Here is a 20,393-nt window from a genome sequence, read left to right as displayed (position 1 = left end):
AGTGGTTAAGACTCTGCACTTCCACTGCATGGGGCTCGGGTAAGATCCCTGGTCGGGGAACTAAGATCCCACATGCCACACAGCCCCACCCCACCCCAAAAAAAGTGTCCTGCATGAATGGATAAACAAAATGTGTTATATCCATACACTGGGATATTACTGGGTCATAAGAAGGAATGAAGTATTGGGGGAAGGAGTTTAAGCATAAACTAGGAGTTTAGGATTATCAGATACACATTACTATATATAAAATAGATAAACAAGGACCCATTGTATAGCACAGGAAACTATATTCAATATCTTGGAATAACCTGTAATGGAAAAGAATCTGAAAAAGAATATATATATGTATAAATGAATCACTCTGCTGTGCACCTGAAACTAATACAACATCGTAAATCAACTCTGCTTCAATTTAAAAAAAAGGAATGACTTACTGATACAGGGTACAATGTACATGAACTTTGAAAAGAGTATGCGAAACAAAAGAAGCCAGACACAATGGCCACATACGATCTCACCTGAATACACGAAATATTCAGAAAAGACAAATCTAAGGAGACAGAAAATAGATGAGTGGTTGCCTGGAGCTGGAGTTAGAAACAGGCAGCGACTGCAGATGGGCACCAGCCATCTTTTGGGGATGTCATCTTAAACTGGGTTATGGTGGTTGCAGAACTCTGCAAATTTACTAAAACAACAACTACCAACAAATACTGAATAAGTACACTTAAAGCAGTTGAATTTTATGGTATGTAACTTTACCTTAACAAAGCTCTCACGTTAAAAAATATATAAATAAAATGGGTGCTGCAGGTTAAAGGTTGGGAAGAGTCACTGTTCTCCAAACCTCTCATTTTTATACTCAGGCAAACTGAGACCTTGAAGCGAGAGCGCTACTTACCAGCACAATCAAGACTAAAGGGCCACAGGAAACGAAATTCTCCAGTTCAACTCAAACCTTAAGCCACTCTCAAAGGACACTTGGAAGTGTCCTTCAGAATCTAAAGTAACTGTAAATATTTAACTTAATCTGCATAGGCAAATAGGCCAAAAGTCTCAGGGGCTCTAACCCAAACAAGGGGTAAACATCTTAATGAACATATGTAAGACGGTGTATAACCGTCTCACGCAGCACATTCAGGACAGGGCAAGGCAAGATTTTAAGATCCTACAGGTCTGAAAGGCATTCTGGTTCTGAGAGTCAACCAGAGCCTCCCGGACCCAACTTGCCGACGAGCTTCTTACGCCGCATTTTTGAAAAATCAGTGGAGCAATGCGTACAGACCGAGACGGGGCAGAGAACCGAGGTCCCTTAAGATCTGATACCAGCTCCCTCTGGGAGCAGACGGAGAACTGCGGTCTGTTCGGAGGCGGAGGGCCAGGGCCAGGCATATGGTTTGACTCCGTTAAAGTGTATTTCAGATAAAGAAAACGGTGAGATGGAGCAAGCTACCGAAGCGTGTCAACACGCAGAGAGGGCCAGGCGGGGACACCAGCCGGGAGCCGGGCCGGTCTGGGGCGAGTGGAGGGGACCGCGAGGCTCCCACGGGCAGGCATGCAGTGCACTGGCGCGTCAAGCCGCCCGTCCTCCCCGCGCCCCACACCGTCGCCCCCGCACCGCCCAGTCGGCGCCCGCGGTTCCCAGAGCGCAACGAGGCCCCGCCGCCGCCCGCCGCCCCCGCCAGCGCAGACCCCCGCCCTCGGGGCCTCGGGCACGCCGGAGAGCGCGGGCGGCCGCGCGGGTCCGGAGAGGCGGCGGCTCCGGGGAGCGGGCCGCCTGACGTACCTGCGGCGGCCTCAGGCTCGGGTCCGCCCGGCCCCGGATAACGGCGCCTCGGCGGCGAACACGCCTCGGATCTCCATGCGGGGTGTTTACTCCCAACGCTCGCGATACTGCGCGATCCGGGCGGGGAGACCGACGGCCTGGAGCGCCGGCCCCGCCGGCCGTGCGTGCCCTGCGTGCGCGCTCTGGACGCCGGGGGCCGCGGGGCCGGGCCGGGAGGACAGACGAAGGTCTCGCGAAGTTTGCGGCCCTGGGGCGGGACCGGGTCGGAGTCCGGGTAAAGGACTGTTGGAATGGGCCGGCGAGGGATGCGTAGGGAGTTAGGGCAGGAGCTCATGGAACCTGCACTGGCCCGGGCCGGGCTCGGTCCTGCAGAGGACAGCCATGGCGAAACAGCCCCTGAAAGCTTCTACTCCAGAGCTCTCCTCCTGGGGCCTTTAGGGGTCCGGAGCAAGAGCCGGGTTCAGCGCGCGCCCCTTGCAAACCGCTACCCGTTTTACCCGCGCGGCACCTGGGACGCGGGCGGGTGAAGTGCTTGCTCATGGCGTGAGAATGCGAGTCCTCCCCTGACTCCCACCCTGGCCGGCGAGACCCCTACCCCAAGTCCGGTCCGCTCCACTCCTAACCCCTCGCGGCCTCGCCTGGAGCACGAACGCCAAGCGGCTACCCCTTTTGAAGAAACAAGGATTAATGTGTTTAACTCTAGAAGTGCGCCACCCCCAAAATGTCCGGGTGATTGAGATCACGGGCTGTTTTGTGTCAATGTTGAGCTGGTCCACACTTGACACTGGACACAACTGGGGGACTGAAAGCCTGTTTTACGTAATGCTGGTGACAAGTGATGTGCTATATAGTGAGACAGAACTGCTTGCATCTTGTTTGAACTTTCCACGGCACCATGAAGATATTGCATGGCCCCAGTATTCGAACCCACAGCAATGCATCTTCCCTTTAAGAATATTTAACCAAACTGATTTGATATAGCGGCTAAATACAGAATCCCCTACTGGCTTTGTGATCTTCGGCAAGTTGTCCCTCAGCTCTTTTGTACCTCACCTTCCTCATCCAAAAAAGAGATATGAATAGCTACCTAATAGGGTGAGGGTTAAATGAAACATACACATACAGAGCTTGACACACATTCAGTAAATGTGGTGGTTACACGAGATCAACCCACACCTGATTAAGTTCTCCTCCCAGCCCCGCCCCGCCCCGCCCCAGGTCGCATCAATGTTAGGAACTTTCAGAGAATTCTTGACCCTTGCACTTGCAAATCCTCAAAAGTAAGCACTTCCTGCTGCCACCACGTAAGGTACCTGATCTTAAACTTAACTGTGTTGTTCTACTCAGGGTCCTTTTAACAGCCCTTTAGGTCACTATGCCATTTAGTACAAAGCCCAACTGTTAGGAACAGAGGTAGGCTGATGAGTTGCACACATCCTTGTCACGTGATAGTGAAGTCGGAAGCGGGGGAAGAGAGACCGCTGACGGCTCCTGAAAATCCTAGAAACCGCAGGGGGCCTGGGGCATGACAGGAGGTGGCCTGGAAATTGACCAAGGAAGGCTGAGAGCCCCAGAATCCTGGTCTACCGGTTTTCCACCACTCCAGGTTCTAATAACTTCCTAAACTAACCCTTCATGTATATAATAAAACATTCACAATTCCATGGGAAGGTAAATCTTTATTAACCCTGAGTGCTATTTTAAAGAGTAACAGCCTGAGCCAATATTGAGACAGAGACACAGAGAGACCAGTTTCCGAGGCCAAACGATGTCAACACTGAGGACACCACTTAACCCTCTGGTTCCCAAATGTGCCAAGATTTTAAGTAACTGAGGTTAAAACAGAACAGACTCCTCCGAAGAGCTGTCTCTACTCACTGACTCCCTTTTTCTTCCCACTCTTCCTTGAACCCACTACTTTTCATCCCCACCACTACTTTCATCCCCACCACTCGATGAAAATGGATCATGACAAAACCACCAGTGACCTCCACATCGCCAATGTCAGTGATCAAAATCAGCCTTCATCTTATTCAACCTATCAGGAGAATGAGAGCAAGAAATCAACTCTATAGTTTCAAAAGATTTATGAGACACGTGGTTACACACAATTTTCTTACTGAGTTACCAGCTTTTAATGAGTTACTATCACAGGTGTTCAGAGATTAATTTTTTGTAACTTTTAAATAATTGTTCCTATGGGGGGAAAAATGTATCTCTCTTTCCAAACAACCAATTTACAAACATATGGAGCAAAACCTCTTCCAAAGGAAGCAGAAGCAACTGCTTTTATTAAGTTTTCAGGCCACAGACTGTTTCAAAGGTTCTTATTTCCCACATTCTTAATAAGAAACCCCATCTACAGTGGTCCGATTATGACTCTCAAATGAGCTCTGGGAAAGGTAAAACCTAAGGAAGATTCTTGGTTTTGATCTTTCATGAACTTTGCACCCATCAGCATATTTACATATGTCCTGCCAAGGAGAGAATTTTAAAACATCACTGACATGGTTTACTTAGTCTCATCATATAACAATGATCCAACACCTAATCTATAAGACACTGCTGTACCACATAACACCTTAGATATAAATATGGTATTTTTACATCAAGTTGCTGCTGCTTATTACATGTCAATTAAAGTTCAAGTCATTGTGGCATGAAGTCAAATTTTCTCTAGTCTTAATGACCATAAATTGTCGGGTGGGGAAATGCCAAATATGACAAAATAAAGGCTTCCAAGCCAACTTGGAAGCAAAACAGTCAGTTCTACGTAGTATCGTAGAAAGGTCAGTTCTACGTAGTATCACTAGTGTGTAAATTTTCACACCTGAAGTTCTTCCTCTTATGTGATGAAGGCCTAATCTGTAAGTTGAAGAGCTCTGAACTTAACTTCTGATCTTGAGTCCAAGTCAGATCTGGAAATACTAAGGCAATGTCACTGGCAAAATTGTGGGCATAACATAAAAGCATGCTTTAGGCCTACTCGTAATGGAATATTATCTCAGGAGAAAGCAATTTCATAAAAGTCCTGATTTCAATTTACCGGTTTCTGCATCAATGTTGCAATATTAAGCGGTGAATTTCAAATTTGTACATACAGTCATATTCGTATAGTGATTTACAACTGTCAAAGCACTACGTATGTGGTTCTCAAAAATGTTTGGCTTTATAGGACCTGAACCAAAAAGACTTCACAGTAGGTTTCAGTGCAAACCCATATTGTGGTGGGTTGTGCATAATTATCTTCATACCAATAGAAGTATTCACTATAATGCATAAATCCATTACAGAACCAAGAGTGAGCTTCTAACTTATTTCAACAGATACAATATGTCATATCACACACACATCATCTGTCCATATTTTAACTACTATTCTATAAATATTTGATGTTTACACCAATAATGCCGCTGGAATGGACTAATATTACATAGAAAAGTGTTTGACAACGAGGTATAACAAGCTCTAAAGGGCTAAATTTGTTATAAAATGGGTCACTGGCTGAGAAATCATTACTTATCCACAGTAATTATAAATCAGAAGATGACTGAGGGTCAATTATTACATGTCCAAATCTAGGAATGAATTAATTCCTTAGTAGATTAAAAAAACCAGAATGTCGTAAGTAATATTATACGTGGCAAATCTATAGCACAAAATTGGGTAGCCTTGTTTAGTATGAAAAGGAAAAATCTAGAATTTTAATACCCTTAAGATCCCACAGTAAGCCATCTTGACGAGAAATCTTTTTTAAAGTAACTTACCCATAAATAAAGTTGCCTAGATGCACACAACATACATACATATATGGTTCTCTAACGAAGTATCAGTTGAAGAGCAGCACTTCATACACAGACAGCCAAACAACTAGAGTTACACAATATAATACAGATTTCCACTAATTACACCAGCAATCTTACCTAGAAAATAACACTTTTAAATAGTTTTTCCTGATGAACATTTGAAAACCAATACTATAATTCATCTACTGAAATAATTTCCCTTAAGAAACAACACGTGAAATTGTAAGAGCTGACAAGTCATATATTTCAATGTCAGATCGCTAGTAGCTCTTAGAGCAACATAAATCACACAACTTTTGAACAGGTTAAAAAAAAAAAGCATCAAAATTTAGGTTTCCTCATGGTTCTTGTGTGGTGGTCGTTATTTACTCTGTGCCTTCCAAGTGGCCCTTGAGGCTTTTCCACAGCATTCTTAAAAGGGTTATGTTTGTTTTGCAAATGATGAGTCAACAGTATGCTAAATGATTGGTAATGAAAGAAAATGCAGAAGATAAATTACACGTGTTCTTCCAAATGTAGAATACTGCAGGTTCCCCCAGTTGGCAACACTTCCCAACCATCAGCCAGCTTCACGCTTTGCAGGATAAGGCCTCCTTCCGTAGGGAACGATTGAGAATATTTGCTCCCCACACCCAGAGCCATTCAGGCATATACTGTGCAAAAAGAAACTAAAAATGAAAGACAAAAAGACTGTAAGGTTAGAACCCAAAGTCATCGACAACAAAATGCATAGATCAGCAATCATTTAAACCAACAAACATCACCAATCCCATTAAATACAAACAAGGAAAAAACCTTAGGTGCTACTGCACTGAGCACCTACTTTTGTATAAGACCCTATGCTAGACTCTCTGGGCAACAGAAATGTGATCACCGCCCACCCACCCCCTTTCTCTAATGAGGCGGGACAGACCTACATGCAGTGATACGATTTCATCTTTACTTAACGTGACATGAATAGTACGGAATGTGGATAAGAATGACAAATCAGCCCAGGAATAAAAGGCAGGTGAAAGAGAAAACTGCGTACGTGCTTAGTACCGTGTGAGAAAACTGGGGACTGAGGGGCAGAGTGGTGCTAAGTTAAACAAATGCACTGAGTCAAAACCACCAGGACCCTGAGAGGGTGCCTTGAGGTGTGACGAGGAAGGCTCGGGGACACGGGGAGGACGTCCGCTGACGCGGCTCTGCTCCAGGGGGTCTGTCACAAGCCGGGTGGTGGTGCTGCTGGCATCTTGTGGGCAGAGGTCCAGGACGCTGTGAGCCTCGCACAGCGCACAGGAAGGTCCCACAACAAGGAAGGAGCCAACCCCTACGCCCTCAGTGCCCAGGTGGAGAAGCCCTGCGCAACACTGACGGATCTGCCCGAGACTGAGCGAAAGTTTAACGCCTTGTGTGTGAAGGAGGGGAGATGGACGGGGCCCTGGCTGGTGCTGATGTTCTAGCCTTGACCAGAGGTGGTGTAATATAGGTCACTCCACATTCTCCTTAAGAAACAGACCCAGGTCACTCTGCTATTCCAGGAACCACAGTGAACAAGGAGGGGGTCCCAGCACGATGAACTGTGGGGTGAGGGTCCCAGAGGTGCCGCTGTTCCCAACAGGTTCCACAGAAGCTTCAGCTTAGCCACCTTGGAGACAGGGGTCCCGTGTTTGGCCTGGAGCCGTAAGTAACTACCTGTGAAAATGACCAAGGTCTCTTTGGACCTATTTAAAGAGTCAGGATTTCATGGAAAAAAATACCCAAATACTCCTCCTTGGGGCCACTGTCCTAAAGCAAAAGGCTCTAAAATCCAAGGAGATGAAAGAAGGCAATATATGGTCCCTTAGGAGGACTCTGCAAGGAGGGTCACATTGAAACATGGGGGTGCCTGACACAGGCTAGGTAATCGGATCCCCCCCAAAGGGCATTTTATTTTCAGTATTTATTGAGTGGAGATTGAAGCAGCATCTAAAAATCTGTTTGCTTTAAATCTCCTCTCATGACCACTTGTCCACTACAGGGGGACCAGCATCAAGATGGATTCTGCCCGTTTCTTAAGGAGGGGCAGGCGGAGACTCACTGGCTCGTCCCAGGGAGGTTTCAGCACACTGGGCAGCAGGAGGGAAAGAGCTAATGGGAGAGGAGAGAATTTCATCCTCTGGGTACTGACGGAGCAACCCCGGAGGCTGACTCATCGGCCTGCCAAGATAACAGCAGTAACAGGAGAGGGGTGCCAAGCCTCCAGGCACTGGGAACTGCAGAAAAGCCGGTTGCGGGGGGGGGTTCGGGTTCTGCAAGGCTCTGGGCGCCTTCGGGGATCCTGACCCGTGTGTCCGGGCCTGCTCCTGGCCAGTGTGACACAGCGTAGCCCCCACGGGGACCCGGCTCAGTAGGACTTGGGAACGACGAGCCGAGGGGAGGACGTCCACAGCGAGGGTGCACATCCAGCTTGTCAGAAAAGTCACAGCGCTTAAAATACAAATGCCATGCGTTCCCCAGAGACTGAGACAGGCGGGACTTAAAAAGGTAAGAAACAAACGGGAATGGAGAAGATGCAAAAGAACTCAAAGAACGTGAGCTGGATCCTTAAACTGGAGCACTCTAAGGTTTGAGAATCAGAATTTACAATCCTCATCTTTCAGCATCATGCTTCAATCAGATTCCCATGTATCATTTAAAAAAGGTTTAGAATGCATTAACCTAATTACAAGAGCTGAGCACACACTGTTACCTGGATGGAGTGGGACCAGTATCCTGTGGTCCTTTTTGAAATGCCAAGGGTAGCAACAGCGTGATGTGCGTACACTTGTGGCGAAGGCACCAACCATGGGCACTTGTGCAGAAAGCTGCCAGGGGTGGACACGTTGGTAGCTACGTAGAACGGGATTAGACTCTGTACGAAGATTCCTTTGGAAGCATATTCATACTGCAACGCTCTGCTGAAGTGGTCTAAGTAAGCCTGTTGAAACAGGAGGGGAAAAGACTTCATTTTTCAGGAACTCGGAAGAAATTCAGGAGAAAAAAAAGACTTAATGGTCATTTCAGGGAAAAAAAGACAGCATAAGCAAACACGAGCTGCTGACAAAGAGCTCAACAAACGGGACCAAACCACTGTGATAAACACTGTCCTACAGGATGATTTCACTTTCCAACTGGGGACGCGTTACCTTAGACGCGGAAAACGCCGCCAGCTGGGGGGTTGGCTTGCAGCAGGAGCCGGAGGAGATGGTGACGATGGCCCCTTTCTTCCTCTCCACCATCCCGGGTAACACTATGTGCACCATCAGGCTGGCGGCGGCAATGTTCACGTTGACGATGTCCCAGAGCGTGTCCTCCGAGACCTGCGTGAAGTACTGCGGGTAGGGGTAGAACACGCCCACGTTGTTCACCAGGATGCCAACGTCTCTGTCCTCCAGGGCTTCCCGAATCAGCCCGGAGATCTCGCGGCCCTTGCTGAAGTCCGCGACGATGACGTCAGTCTCCACCTGGTAGGCGTCAGCGATGTCTTTAGCGACCGCCTGCAGCTTCTCTTGGTTCCGACTGATCAGCACGATGTTGAGTCCACGGCTGGCCAACTCCTCTGCGTAGGCCCTTCCGATCCCGTCTGTTGCGCCTACAGTACAAGCCGGGAAAGGTGAGCAAACTCGTTTCTCAGTGTGACCTTTAGAATGGACTTTAAATACCCTGTGTCCGGGTTTAATCAGAGAAGGAGTCACACTAGAAATAAACCGAGTTCTGTAAGTGATCAGTCAAGCACAGGGTCAAATCCACGACACACAAGCTAGTCAAATACTCGCCCAGACACTCTGACAGGCAGAGGAAGAGCTGTTGTACATTCACCAAGTTGACTGTGAGACACAGTGGGAAACTGTTTTCAAACTCTCATCTGGCTTGAATGAGTGCCAGGGGGTACTTTCCTGGGAAACAATGGTAAATTAAAAAGAAATTTAAAATAAGCGAAGTGTTTCTGAAAGTGGTACCAGTTTGTAAGGACACTTTCAAAACAGAGAGCAAGAAGGACAAGCAAAGGGGAGGAAGGTGGGGCTGGAGCAGGACTGGGAACAGGAGGGGGCACAATGGGAAGCACAGAAATCACAGGGAAATTCTTCCAAGACCAGGGCGGTAAGAAACGCGCACATAATCGTAACAGAGTAGTTTTATTTTTTTATCCCATGAAAACATTACATCAAATTCAGTCACTCCAGGAATGATGCATCCAACTTAAAACACAGATTAGACAGGAAAGATGATTTCATTTTTGGATTAGGCAAGAAGTGAAAACTCATGTCTTACCGCTCACGACCGCCCATCTTCCATACTGCTTGATCAGGTCTGCTCGGCTCACCAGGCGCGGGATGAAATGCAGCCTGATCAGGCTGTAAAAGTCACAGACGACGGTGATGCTTTTTCTGGCCGTGTACCAGGCTCCCACCAAGGCGAGGGCTTCCATGTAGCAGTTGCAAGACCTGGCGATTTCCCTGTACAAGAGGTAGAAGCTGTCGACGGCAGCCATGGCAGCCTGCAAGGGAGGGCAGCGAGAGAGAGGTGGCCTTTGCTTAGTAAGTTAAAGGAACGCGCACGGTGTGCAGGAAGAAAGGCATCTGAGGACATCAGAGCTTAACAATTTTGCATTCAAATAACAGTAACTGTTCAGATGCACATAGCCCATGGATCCAGACAGCTGATGATCTCATTATTTAACATCTGTCGCTTATAAAGTTCTTTCCTTCCAAGAAGATTAGTCAACATAGTTATCAAGAGTTACCAAATTCCTACTAAAATCCAGGCACTGCGCTATATGTTGTGGCTACGGAGATAAACACCCTATGCCAAAAAAAGCTCCTGGTCCAGCACAGCGACAGACACAGACCTTTTAATTCACATAACAGCTGAGAGGTATGTTTCTTTCTTTTACTGAATTTATATGTATTCAAAACCGGCAAGCGCAGAGGGCCTACTATCCCTGGAAAGACAGAGTAGAAGAAACAGAGGCGATATTAAGACAGGGCCTTGGCCTCAAAGACCGTACAACCCATTTGAGACAAAACTAAGCTCTAATAAACCTTAACATCAAATAAACATAAATTAGATTATGTCTAAATAATATTCATAAATGGATACTTAAAAAGAGATACTCCCCAAACTTGAAGAAATGGTTTTCTCAAATGACACTGCATAAGCACACTCCACCTCGCTGACGTCACTGGCACACCATTTCCTTTCCCTGGCCCCTTAACGTCTGGGGAAAGAAAGGCCCAATTCAATTCTTGTAAGTATTCACACAGCAAGCATCGCGATGCACCTATTATGTGCCATGGACCATGACAGACGCTAAGGACTCAAAGATGAAGTAAATAACTACCTAGAAGAAGAGACGAACGTTTAACAAAACAACTTGAAATGCCATACGAACTGGTGTATGTATGCCTGTGCTCAGAAAGGCCGAGAAAGGCCGGGCACGACCAAGGCTGATGAACTTCATCCTGGACTAGACCCGGGGAGCCACTGAGGCCTGAGCCCACTCACTGTGTGCTATCAAGTGAGGGTCAAACATCAAAAAGATCAGAACGGACCACAATTAAATTACAGGGAGCTCCGACATGCACAAACACAAGGATACAGCATTTATTATATATTAATAAAAGAAAATAGATTTAAGCCAAACAAACATTTATGTAAAACTTCTGGAAGTGGCCCCTTTCATAGAAACTGCATTAGAATAGGAAAAAAATAAATCCTGAAACTGAGAAAAATCCCCGACAATAGCAGCAAAAATTGGCATAAGCTTAAGGAAAAATAAGTGAATTCCTTCCCACTCCACCGCGATGCAATCTGAGCTCAACCGAGGTTCGCGGAGCGGAGAAAACAAATTAACCTCTGGAATGGAACACACTGTAAGGATGATACCACACTGTGGTAACAGGCACATAAAATAACGAAAAAAAACTACTGAATATAAATAGGTATATATGGATATATATCTGTGTGTTGAGTATGCACATGAGTGTGCAGTCCAAATTACAAACCAACAAAACATACAAAAGAAATATGACAGAAAACTGAAAGAAATAGACAGTAGGATTCTTAAATGCCTCACAATGAGGATATAACCCCTCAAACGTTAAAATTTCCACTCCTACCGTAACTCTAAGTGGGTGCAGCATTAAGTAAGTTAAAGAAACATCCTTCTCAAACAGCAATACAGGAAATGACTGAAGGGGCCACCGTATTTCCAGTAAGTAAAGTGCTGTACACTTTGGGGCTCTGTTCAGAGAAACTTACCTCCTACGACAAGGATGCCAAAACTGGTCAAGAAAAGAAAACATTATAAACTTCATTAAGCACACAAACCAATTACTTAATAAGATAAAAACAATTACATGTTCCTCTGGGGTAATGCTTCTTCATGGACCACAATGGCTGAGATTTCCTAAAACATGAACTATCGAGATCAGTGCAGTCTGGGCTGAAGATGCTTTTCTTTTTCTGGTCAGTCCGCCCCCCTAAGGCAGTACACCCTGGGCGCTGCTCCAAATCCTCTGAAAGACGTTCACAGTCACAGTCATCCACCTGAAATGTGTTCACCCCTTTTCTGCTGTGCATGAGCACCTCTCAAAGCTTCCGGATGCTAGCGATGAGGTAGTGACATGTCACCCTCTCCAAGGGTCCCCCCTGCTGCACCATCTCTATACACAGCCACATCCGAGGAGGCAGGTGCTGGCTGGAGAGGCCCCTGCCGGGCACTGAGCACTCACATTGGCTGCTGTCCCCGAATGGTGCTAATTCAAGATTCCCAGAGAAACAACCAAAACATTAGCTTCTTACAAGGAAGAACGTAAAAACTGAGAATCCAAATCCAACCATCCTAAGTTAGGAGTTCCTGAAATAATTTTTTAAAGTGGACACGTGCCTTTTGTCATAATTAATCAAATACTAGGCTGTGAAGAAAGCAAATGTGAAACATAATACTTGCATGCACCAGTACTTTTCAAACAAAATGTGATAAAATTCAAAATAACAAAACTATGACCAAAAAACTAGATACTTGGAACATTAAATCTACTCTTCAAAATAACAGGTGGGCATACATCTAAAATGTTAAAAGTGTTTTCAATGAAAAATTGAAACCCACATTATCAAGGACTAATGGATCGTAGCCAAAGAAATACTTGTGGGAAAATGAATTGCAGGAGTGGCTGTAATAGGGTTCCAGCTAAAAAGGTCAGGTATGCCTCAGGGAATGACCTCACCCCAAGGGGAAGCTGTGTAAAGGGAACTTCGACCCTCTCAAACACCATTTTTTTCAAGAATTGAACATCTCAGAAGGAAAAACTTCAGCAAGAGAAGCCTGACTGCGACCGAGTTCCCCGATTTTTCTGCTCAAGTCATTAAGTACCCGTGGTTTCCTCTTACCTCCTCTGCCAGCCCCGGGCCTTCAGGAATACACTGCTCTGTCTTCTCTCCGGGACAAGCTGTGAACAAAAACCAACAGGAAACAAATGCCTCTCCTTCACAGCTCAGCTGGGATAAGTTTATATAAAACTACGACCAAAGCATTTTAAAAGTTAAGGAAACGGAACAACTCTCGTGCTGTGATTCCCGGCACAGGCAGCGACGCATCACCTGGTCTGGGAAGAAGGCAGGCAGCGCCAGTGCCCGTCTGGTGGAAGGCTGGGCTGGGAGGCATCCCGGCTCCTGCACCTTGTTCCTTAAGGAACATTTCGTCACACAGGACAAAATCTGTCCAGACCGCTTGGAGGGAGACCCAGGATGGCGAGCAGACACCCTGCCCCCGACCTGTCCCGGGCATCTGCTGGGCTTCCCCGGGCCTCATCCTTCTCTCTGCAAACCACTGTGCTGCGCTCCAGCCACAGAGCACTAGACCCTCTGCTCGGCCGCAGCACCTGTTCCACACTCCCGGCAGATCCGGGCTGCCCACCTGAGCACGTGGGTCCTGGGCTGGCCCCTTCCAGCCTGCCTGGGGCCGGGGGCTTACGGATGAGGAGATGGAAGGAAACGCCAGTGCCACCTCTCCCCTCTCCCTCCACCCTAGACACCGCCTGGTGCCTGTTTCGGTTTTGAAACCCGCCACCCAAGGCTGCGTTCCCTGGGGGGCCACATCTCCCCACACAACCCTCCAGCACCTCACACAACCCCTGGCGCGGACAGATAGGAACGCCCAGATCAGCTGCTGCACGAAATCGCAGCACCCGGCCTAGCTCAGCTCAGTCCCGTCCCGCAGGGAGGGGACCACCAAACCAACACCTGCGATCCTTTACAAAAAGAAATCCCTCGTGGGCAAGGCCCCCGGGGCCGTCCTGCGCAGGCCCAGCAAGAGCTGTGCAGGCATCGGAGGGGAGCAGAGACCAGCGGTGCCAGGGCCTCCAACCCCGCTTCTCAACTCCACCCACTGGATCCGCTGCACCACCAGTCGGGGGGGACCGTCACGATATTTTAAATTGCAATTCCGTCACAGACAGCTATCTTACACGTTGATTATCATTGCTGGACTTTTTTTTTTTAATCGCAGATCATCAGAGGGCTGACGGCATTCTAGGTCTGAGATGCATCTCATCGTTCCCCAGAGGCAGCTCAACGTGGACAGACCTGACTCACGCCAACCAAATTCACAAAAGACTGATAAATTCAAATGCCTATTTAGTTATGAATAATAAACGATGCAGCCAAGAAGCCTAAACACGCACGGTCACTAGGCTGTAGGAAAGTCTACAAACTACTAGGACAGCAATGAAGAAAGCAGTAAGTGTTGGATGCCGAGGACCCGTGCTGGGTCTCGCAACAGAGCGATTCCCCAGGGAGGAGGGCGGGGGGGAGACGTGCCCAGGCACACAGCCCGGCCTGCCGGGAAATGGTGACAACAGCAACGAGCTCACAGCGTGGGATGCGCACCCAGGTGTGGAAACAGGGCCAGGAGGGGAGCCCAGGCTGTGAGATGCCTTTACGCCACACAGAAACGTTGGGCCAAAGGCAGGAGCTCATCAGGTTTAGCGCAGAAGGTAGCTGGCGGCGGTGGAGGGGCAGTGGCCTCGCGGGCAGGAAGTCAGGCGGCCTGGGCCCTGGTCCATCCAGACGGGGACGAAGCAAAGCTAGATGGAGAGCACGCGGCTTTGTGACCGACTCCCTGCCGCTCCTCAGACACGCCAGACATTTTCATCCATTTGCTCGCACCTCGATGGACTATAAATGGCAAAGGACTGGAAATTCTACATGCCCGACATCCTCTTAATCCTCTCCCCATCCGTAAGTAGCTGATGGAAAATAATGTCTTTCTAATGGAAGAAGAAATCAGGACTCCCCCCCAAAGCCATTCAGTTCTAGGAAGACTCATGGAAGCAGTTTTAAAGGGGTTTACTACACATTTAGGTCGAGAAGGCTACCAAGGTACGCACAGATAGCAGGCTGCTTTTAACTTGCTTTAGGGGTTTGACTAGTTCATTGTTCTGTGGATAGGTACTAGTCTAAAACTTAGAGAAATCCATTACTTAGAAAGCAACACTGAAACACAGTAAAATCCTGGTCCCTGTACACCCTACCTGTACAAGTTATTATAAAGCTTTGTTTTCTTGCCTCTACGGAAACTAAAACACCAGTGAACAACAGAGGCAAACAGTCAGAACTGTCTCTGAAACAGGAAAAGCAGTGCAGTTCCCTACTGTCTTCTAGGCATGTTCTACTTCTCCAGGGCAATATTCGTCAGGGCTAAAGGACCCTTAGGTAAACCACGGAATTTGAGTGATTATGACGTGTCAGGGTGGACTCGCCCTCAGTAGAAGCAGCACCACTCTGGCAAGTGATGCTGGTACAGGGGAGGCCCTGCATGTGCCGGAGTAGGTAGTGTATGGGGTCTCCATACCTTCCTATCGATTTTATTATAAACCCAAAACTGCTCCAAGAAAGCCTAAAAAAACCCCTTTGAGGTAACATCACAACTATGAAGGCATCATAGGAAAACTATGGTCAAGACTCCAGGAGCAAAGTCACGTCTTCAAAGCGCGGCTGCTGTGCCTGTAACATTATCCTGACCTACAGTTTAGCTGACTCAACTTCACCGTGTAAAAGGCGCTCAGACCTAATACAAAACCCTTCGGGAATCAAAGAGCTCTGGGAGCAGTGTCTCGGCTGAAACACAGGCATCCCCAGGCTATCCAAATGAATGCTACCTGGGGGTGATGCTACAAGAACATAAGACAGATGGTCCCAAATGTTTTCGAAGAAAATAAAGCAAGTATGATGGAAAAAAGACAATTAAAACACCACCAAACAAAAGGTAGTGGGGGCGGTAGATAACGGCCCTCCAACATGCCCACATCCTAATCCTCATGCCCCACAAACATGTCACCTCATGTAGCAAGGGGACCTTGAAGATTAAGGATCTTGAGATGGGGGGATAATCCTGCATTATCCAGGTGGGTCCAATGTGATCACACATGTCCTTATTAGATGGAGGCAGAAGGGTCAGAGTCAGAGAAGGAGTTGTGACCAAGAAGCAGAGGTCAGAGAGTGCGAGGGAGATTTAAAGACCAGAGGCTGCTGGATTAAAGATGCCGAGAGGAGAGGGGTCACAGGTCAAGGAAGGCAGACACCTCCAGAATCTGGCAAAGGCCAGGATATGGATCCTCTCCAGAGCCTCCCCAAGTGACACAAGCGTGCTGACACCCTGGCTTTAGTCCAGTGGGACTGACTTGAGACTTCTGATCTCCAGAACTGTAAGAGAATAACTATGTCTTGTTTTAAGCCACTGAGCTTGTAGCAATTTCTTACAGCAGTCATAGGAAATTAAGACGGAGGGATGGACAGACTGTCAGTCTAGTTTTTAAGACAGTATAGAGACAAGTTGCAAATCCTGAAACATCCCTCAAACCAAAACCTGTATTCAGGAAGCAGAAAGTATCCTCAGAGGCTCCTCAGATCTTCGACTGGCTGAGGCCGTCCTCATCACCCTCGTGAACAGCCGGCACTTTCCAGTAAGGCTGCAGGGTTAGGACTTTAAACTTTTTTTTAATAGAAATCTCACTTCACTCAGAGCCTTGCTCTCAGCACTCCCATCCTGTCTCTCCTCGCAAGACCAGCTCAAGTCCCATCCCTTCTCCCCAGCTCAGTCCCAGGACTCACTGACAAGCACCACGACACGGCAGCCCTGGGGATGGACCGATGGACGGGAGACCCACGCGCCTCTTCCCTTCCCTTCCCAGGTCTCCACACCCACCAGCATGAGTTCCCCTCCGTCTCTCTCCCCCACGTGACACTTAAACACTTAAACAGAATGCGGAGCAGTGCAGTAACTGGTCTCTATCTTGGTTCCTCAACTAGAACACAGGCCTCTTGAGGGCAGGAAATATATCTAAAACTAATTTTTCTGTAATTTAAGAAAATTGGAAATTGTACACAAAAGTTGTAAAACCTATTATGCACAGTTCAAAGAGTAATGAACAAAACACCCACACAGACACCCTACTTCACAAATCAAAGCAGAGTCTTAGAAGCCCCGATGCTTCCTCCCTGGTCACATCCCCTTCTGCCACCCGGGGTGGGGGTGATAATCAATCTCCTAAATTCTGATGTAATATTCCCTTGCTTCATTTTTTTTTTAAGAGTTGTACTATTACTGCAGCATGGATTCTGAAATATTCCGTTTTCCCCGGTTCTGACCTTTACATAAAGGAATCAAACCCGAAGTATCCTTGGGTGCCTTCTTTCACTCCGCGCTGTTTCTGAGACTCACCCACGCCTCCGTAGCTATAGGCCATATACTCTCACTGCCGCGCTACCTCACGGTACAGACACACAATTCATGTAACCATTCTACTGCTGATGGGTTGTTCTTGTTGGTTTTGACTTTACAATTATGAACGGCACTGCCATGAACCTTCTCGTGCATGTCTCCTGGGCACGTGTACAAGAGCTTCTCGAAGGGATAGGCCTATGAGTCAAACTGCTGGGCCACAGGGCATCCATGTGTACAACGAGATGTTGCCATAGCGGCTGCACCAATTTACACGCCCACCAGCAGCAAGTGTGAGCACACGCTGCCTCCTCTCGATGGCTGGCAACGTCTAACAGTTCACCTCCTGCCAAAGGCTGGCTGTGAAATGGGATCTCACCATGGTTTTCATTGGCATTTCCTGACTACTAATAAGGCTGAGTGGCACTCTTTTGATGTTTATGTGCTGTTTGTGTTTTCTCATCTATGAAATGCCTGTTCCTAGCTTTTGACGTGTTGTCTTCTTTTTCTTTCAGAGTTATAAGAATTCTTTCCATATTGTAGATACTGGTTCTCTGTATGCTTTGTCTCTTTGTAGTGCTTTTGATGAACTGAATGTCTTAATATTAATGTAGTCAAATTTATCTATCTTTTCCCTGCATGGTTTGTGCTTGTCATGTTTTATTTCAGAAATCCCATCCTAGTCCCAAGTCGTAAAGATATTTCCCAAAATTTTTTTTACAGTTTTGTTTTTCAGATTTAATTCTTTAATCCTCCCACAGCCTTGTGATGGTGTGAGGCTGGGATCACATCCATCTTTACTATTCCTCCTCAGCACCTGGCATGGTGCTAGGTATATGATATTTATTTAATAAACAGAAGCAAATAAGGCTTTGTGTTCAAAGTTCAAACTTCCCTCTCGGGGAGAGAAAACTTGAGAAGCTTCTCAAACTTTGCATCAGCACTTTGACGAAGTTATTATTGGTGTATCGTGACTTTTTGGAATTTCCTTACCTTCCTTTGCCAAGTTTCAGTATACCACTACCATGCATTGCATGGAAAGAGCAGAACACGGGAGTTCTCATCCAAGATCCGATAACCCTCAGTTTCAGGTCTCCCTTTGTGCAGCGGGAATTAAAATAATAATAGCATCTACTCCTAGATATAGATCCAAGACAACCGAAGACTTAGGCTCACACAAAAACTTGTACAGCTGTGTTCATAGCAGCATTATTCACTAGCTAAAAAGTGGAAACAACCCAAATGTCCAACAGCAGAGGAATGGATAAACAATGTGGTCTATCCACATAACGAAATATTATTCAGCAATAAAAAGAATGAAGTATGGATACATGCTATGCCATGGACAAACCTTGAGAACAGTATGCTGAGCAAGAGAAGCCAGACAAAAGGCGACACATCACAGGAGTCTATGTATATGAAATGTCCAGAAAAGGCAAATCCAGAGACAGAAAGTAGATTAGGGCTGCCACGGGACAGGGGGAGTGGGAAATGGCGAGCGACTGCTAATGGGGTGGGATTTCTTTGGGGGATGATAAGAATGTTCTGGAATTAAATAGTGGTGAGGACTGTACACCGTGAATATGCTGCTATGAGCACTACATGTTTAAATGGCTAAAATGGTGACTTTTATGTTATGTGAATTTTATCTCAAAAAGAAAAAATCTGCTAAAAAAATACCAATTTGTTGAACTCTATGCCCCTGGAACATTACTGTAGTGATTATAACCACAGACTCTGAAAATAAACATCCTGGATTCGAATCCACGCTCCCCATATAAGAGCTGTGTGTCCTGGGTGAAGGTGACATTACTTCACCTAAGCTTTCCTTACATCACCTGTAAACATGGGGCTAATAGTTCCTGCCTAAGATTATAATGAGAATTAAAGTAGACCATATGTAAAAAGCACTCAGAACAGAGCCCAGAACATAACTGCTCCATAAACCTTGGCTATTAGCCACTGTAATTCAGTGTTCAACGTTAGCTCTTGTCTATTTGTAGTGCTCAGGGTTAAAACTGAGAGCTGGCTTTATGCAAAAGACTCCGCTAAGTGCTTTATTCCCATCATCGGACTTGCCCTCTCATCAACCTTACGAGGCAGAGTTTTAATCGTTCCCAGTTTACAGACGGGGAAACTGAGGCTTACCGAGGTAAAGTGAAGAATTGGGCTGTGGGAATTCAGATCAAGGTCTACCAAAGTCCTGAGCCCTGGCTGGCGACGCCCACTGTAAGACCCTCAGGCAGGCATCCTGCTAGCATCACCGAGAGGGCCGCTGGGTTTGGCTTCAAGCGCCGGTCTGTGTCTGGGCTGCACGTTCATTTGGAACAGCGACAGCCTCACTGGTCTCCAGAACCCTTCCCCTCCAGCACCGGGCAGGGCCGAACAAACGACCGCCGCTGAGAAACTGGTGGGGCCCTTTCTCCAAGAGCTCCCTTATTCTGAATTACTTCTACTTCAGAACAAAGACGACGACAACAAATCCCATTCAGACCAAGTCCTTTGGAAACGACAATAAAGAAGCACAAAGGGGTGATCTTCAGAGCCTCGTGCGGAGCACCTGGGTCAGGTCTGGGAAAGAGTGGGACCCGCGCTCGGGGTGCTGGGGCCCCAGGTCGGCCGGGTCCTGGGGGAGGGGCGGGCCCAGAAAAGGGAGTCCTGTGTGGGTGCAACGCCGGGATGGAGCTGTGGAAGGGGCGCTCTGGGGGGACACTGGAAGGAGGGAAGCTGGGGGCGGGGTCCGAAGGAAGGGAGGGACGAAAGGGTCCGGGAGGCCTGGGTGTCTCGGTGCTGAGGGCACTAGTCCAGGGGGGCGTGGTGGGGCGCAGAAGGAGGGGCCGGGCCGAAGTCCCAGTGGGCGCCGAGGGAGACCAGGAGGGTCTGGGGCCCAGGGCCCGGCGTGGGGGGCGCCGTACCTGCAGAGGCGACGCAGTCTCGGAGCCGGTCCCACCAAAGACGCTCGGCCACCGCCCCCGTCACAGCCGCCGCAGCTACAACGGGCCGCACCTCACGTGACCCGCGCACGCGCTATGGGCGGGGCCGTTGCGGGACCCGCCCCCCAGGCGTCGCGAGT

General features: G+C 47.6%; 2 protein-coding genes across 5 annotated transcripts in view; both read right to left on the bottom strand.

Annotated features, from left to right (window-relative positions):
* Positions 1 to 1,936, bottom strand: part of MBTPS1 (membrane bound transcription factor peptidase, site 1) — a 50,646-nt gene extending 48,710 nt beyond the window's left edge. Inside the window, exon 1 of the mRNA XM_081216134.1 lies at positions 1,790 to 1,936. The gene's annotated coding sequence lies outside the window, so the exon portion shown is untranslated. The remainder of the gene's footprint in view (positions 1 to 1,789) is intronic.
* A 1,512-nt stretch (positions 1,937 to 3,448) lies between these two features.
* HSDL1 (hydroxysteroid dehydrogenase like 1) lies at positions 3,449 to 20,326 on the bottom strand. Of its 4 annotated transcripts, none has more exons than XR_014013721.1 (7): positions 20,236 to 20,326; positions 12,991 to 13,049; positions 9,871 to 10,096; positions 8,745 to 9,190; positions 8,309 to 8,536; positions 4,620 to 6,263; positions 3,449 to 3,827 (listed from the first exon to the last, which is right to left on the bottom strand). XR_014013721.1 is itself a non-coding variant. In XM_081215918.1 (7 exons), exons 4-7 carry the CDS (start codon positions 10,088 to 10,090, stop codon positions 6,165 to 6,167), a joined length of 993 nt encoding a protein of 330 aa, XP_081072044.1. In that variant the 5' UTR covers positions 10,091 to 10,096; positions 10,448 to 10,816; positions 12,991 to 13,049; positions 20,236 to 20,326; the 3' UTR covers positions 3,835 to 6,164. The 4 variants fall into 4 exon arrangements, 3 of the variants coding, with proteins under 3 accessions (XP_081072044.1, XP_081072043.1, XP_081072045.1); XM_081215918.1 differs by lacking the exon at positions 3,449 to 3,827 and adding an exon at positions 10,448 to 10,816 and having other exon boundaries at positions 3,835 to 6,263; XM_081215917.1 differs by lacking the exon at positions 3,449 to 3,827 and having other exon boundaries at positions 3,835 to 6,263.
* Between the last annotated feature and the right edge of the window lie 67 nt (positions 20,327 to 20,393).

Source organism: Mesoplodon bidens (genome assembly GCF_964165515.1).
Source record: "Mesoplodon bidens genome assembly, chromosome: 18".
Classification (NCBI taxonomy): Eukaryota; Metazoa; Chordata; class Mammalia; order Artiodactyla; family Ziphiidae; genus Mesoplodon; species Mesoplodon bidens.
This window is presented reverse-complemented; position numbering and strand designations above follow the sequence as displayed.

Coding starts and splice junctions, on each gene's coding strand:
- HSDL1 (XM_081215918.1), bottom strand. CDS start 10,090: ATGGCTGCCGTCGACAGCTTCTACCTCTTGTACAGGGAAATCGCCAGG. Junction 9,191..9,870: donor AAGATGGGCGGTCGTGAGCG/GTAAGACATGAG, acceptor CTTGTACTGTAG/GCGCAACAGACGGGATCGGA. Junction 6,264..8,308: donor ACTGGTCCCACTCCATCCAG/GTAACAGTGTGT, acceptor TTTCATTTTTAG/TTTCTTTTTGCACAGTATAT.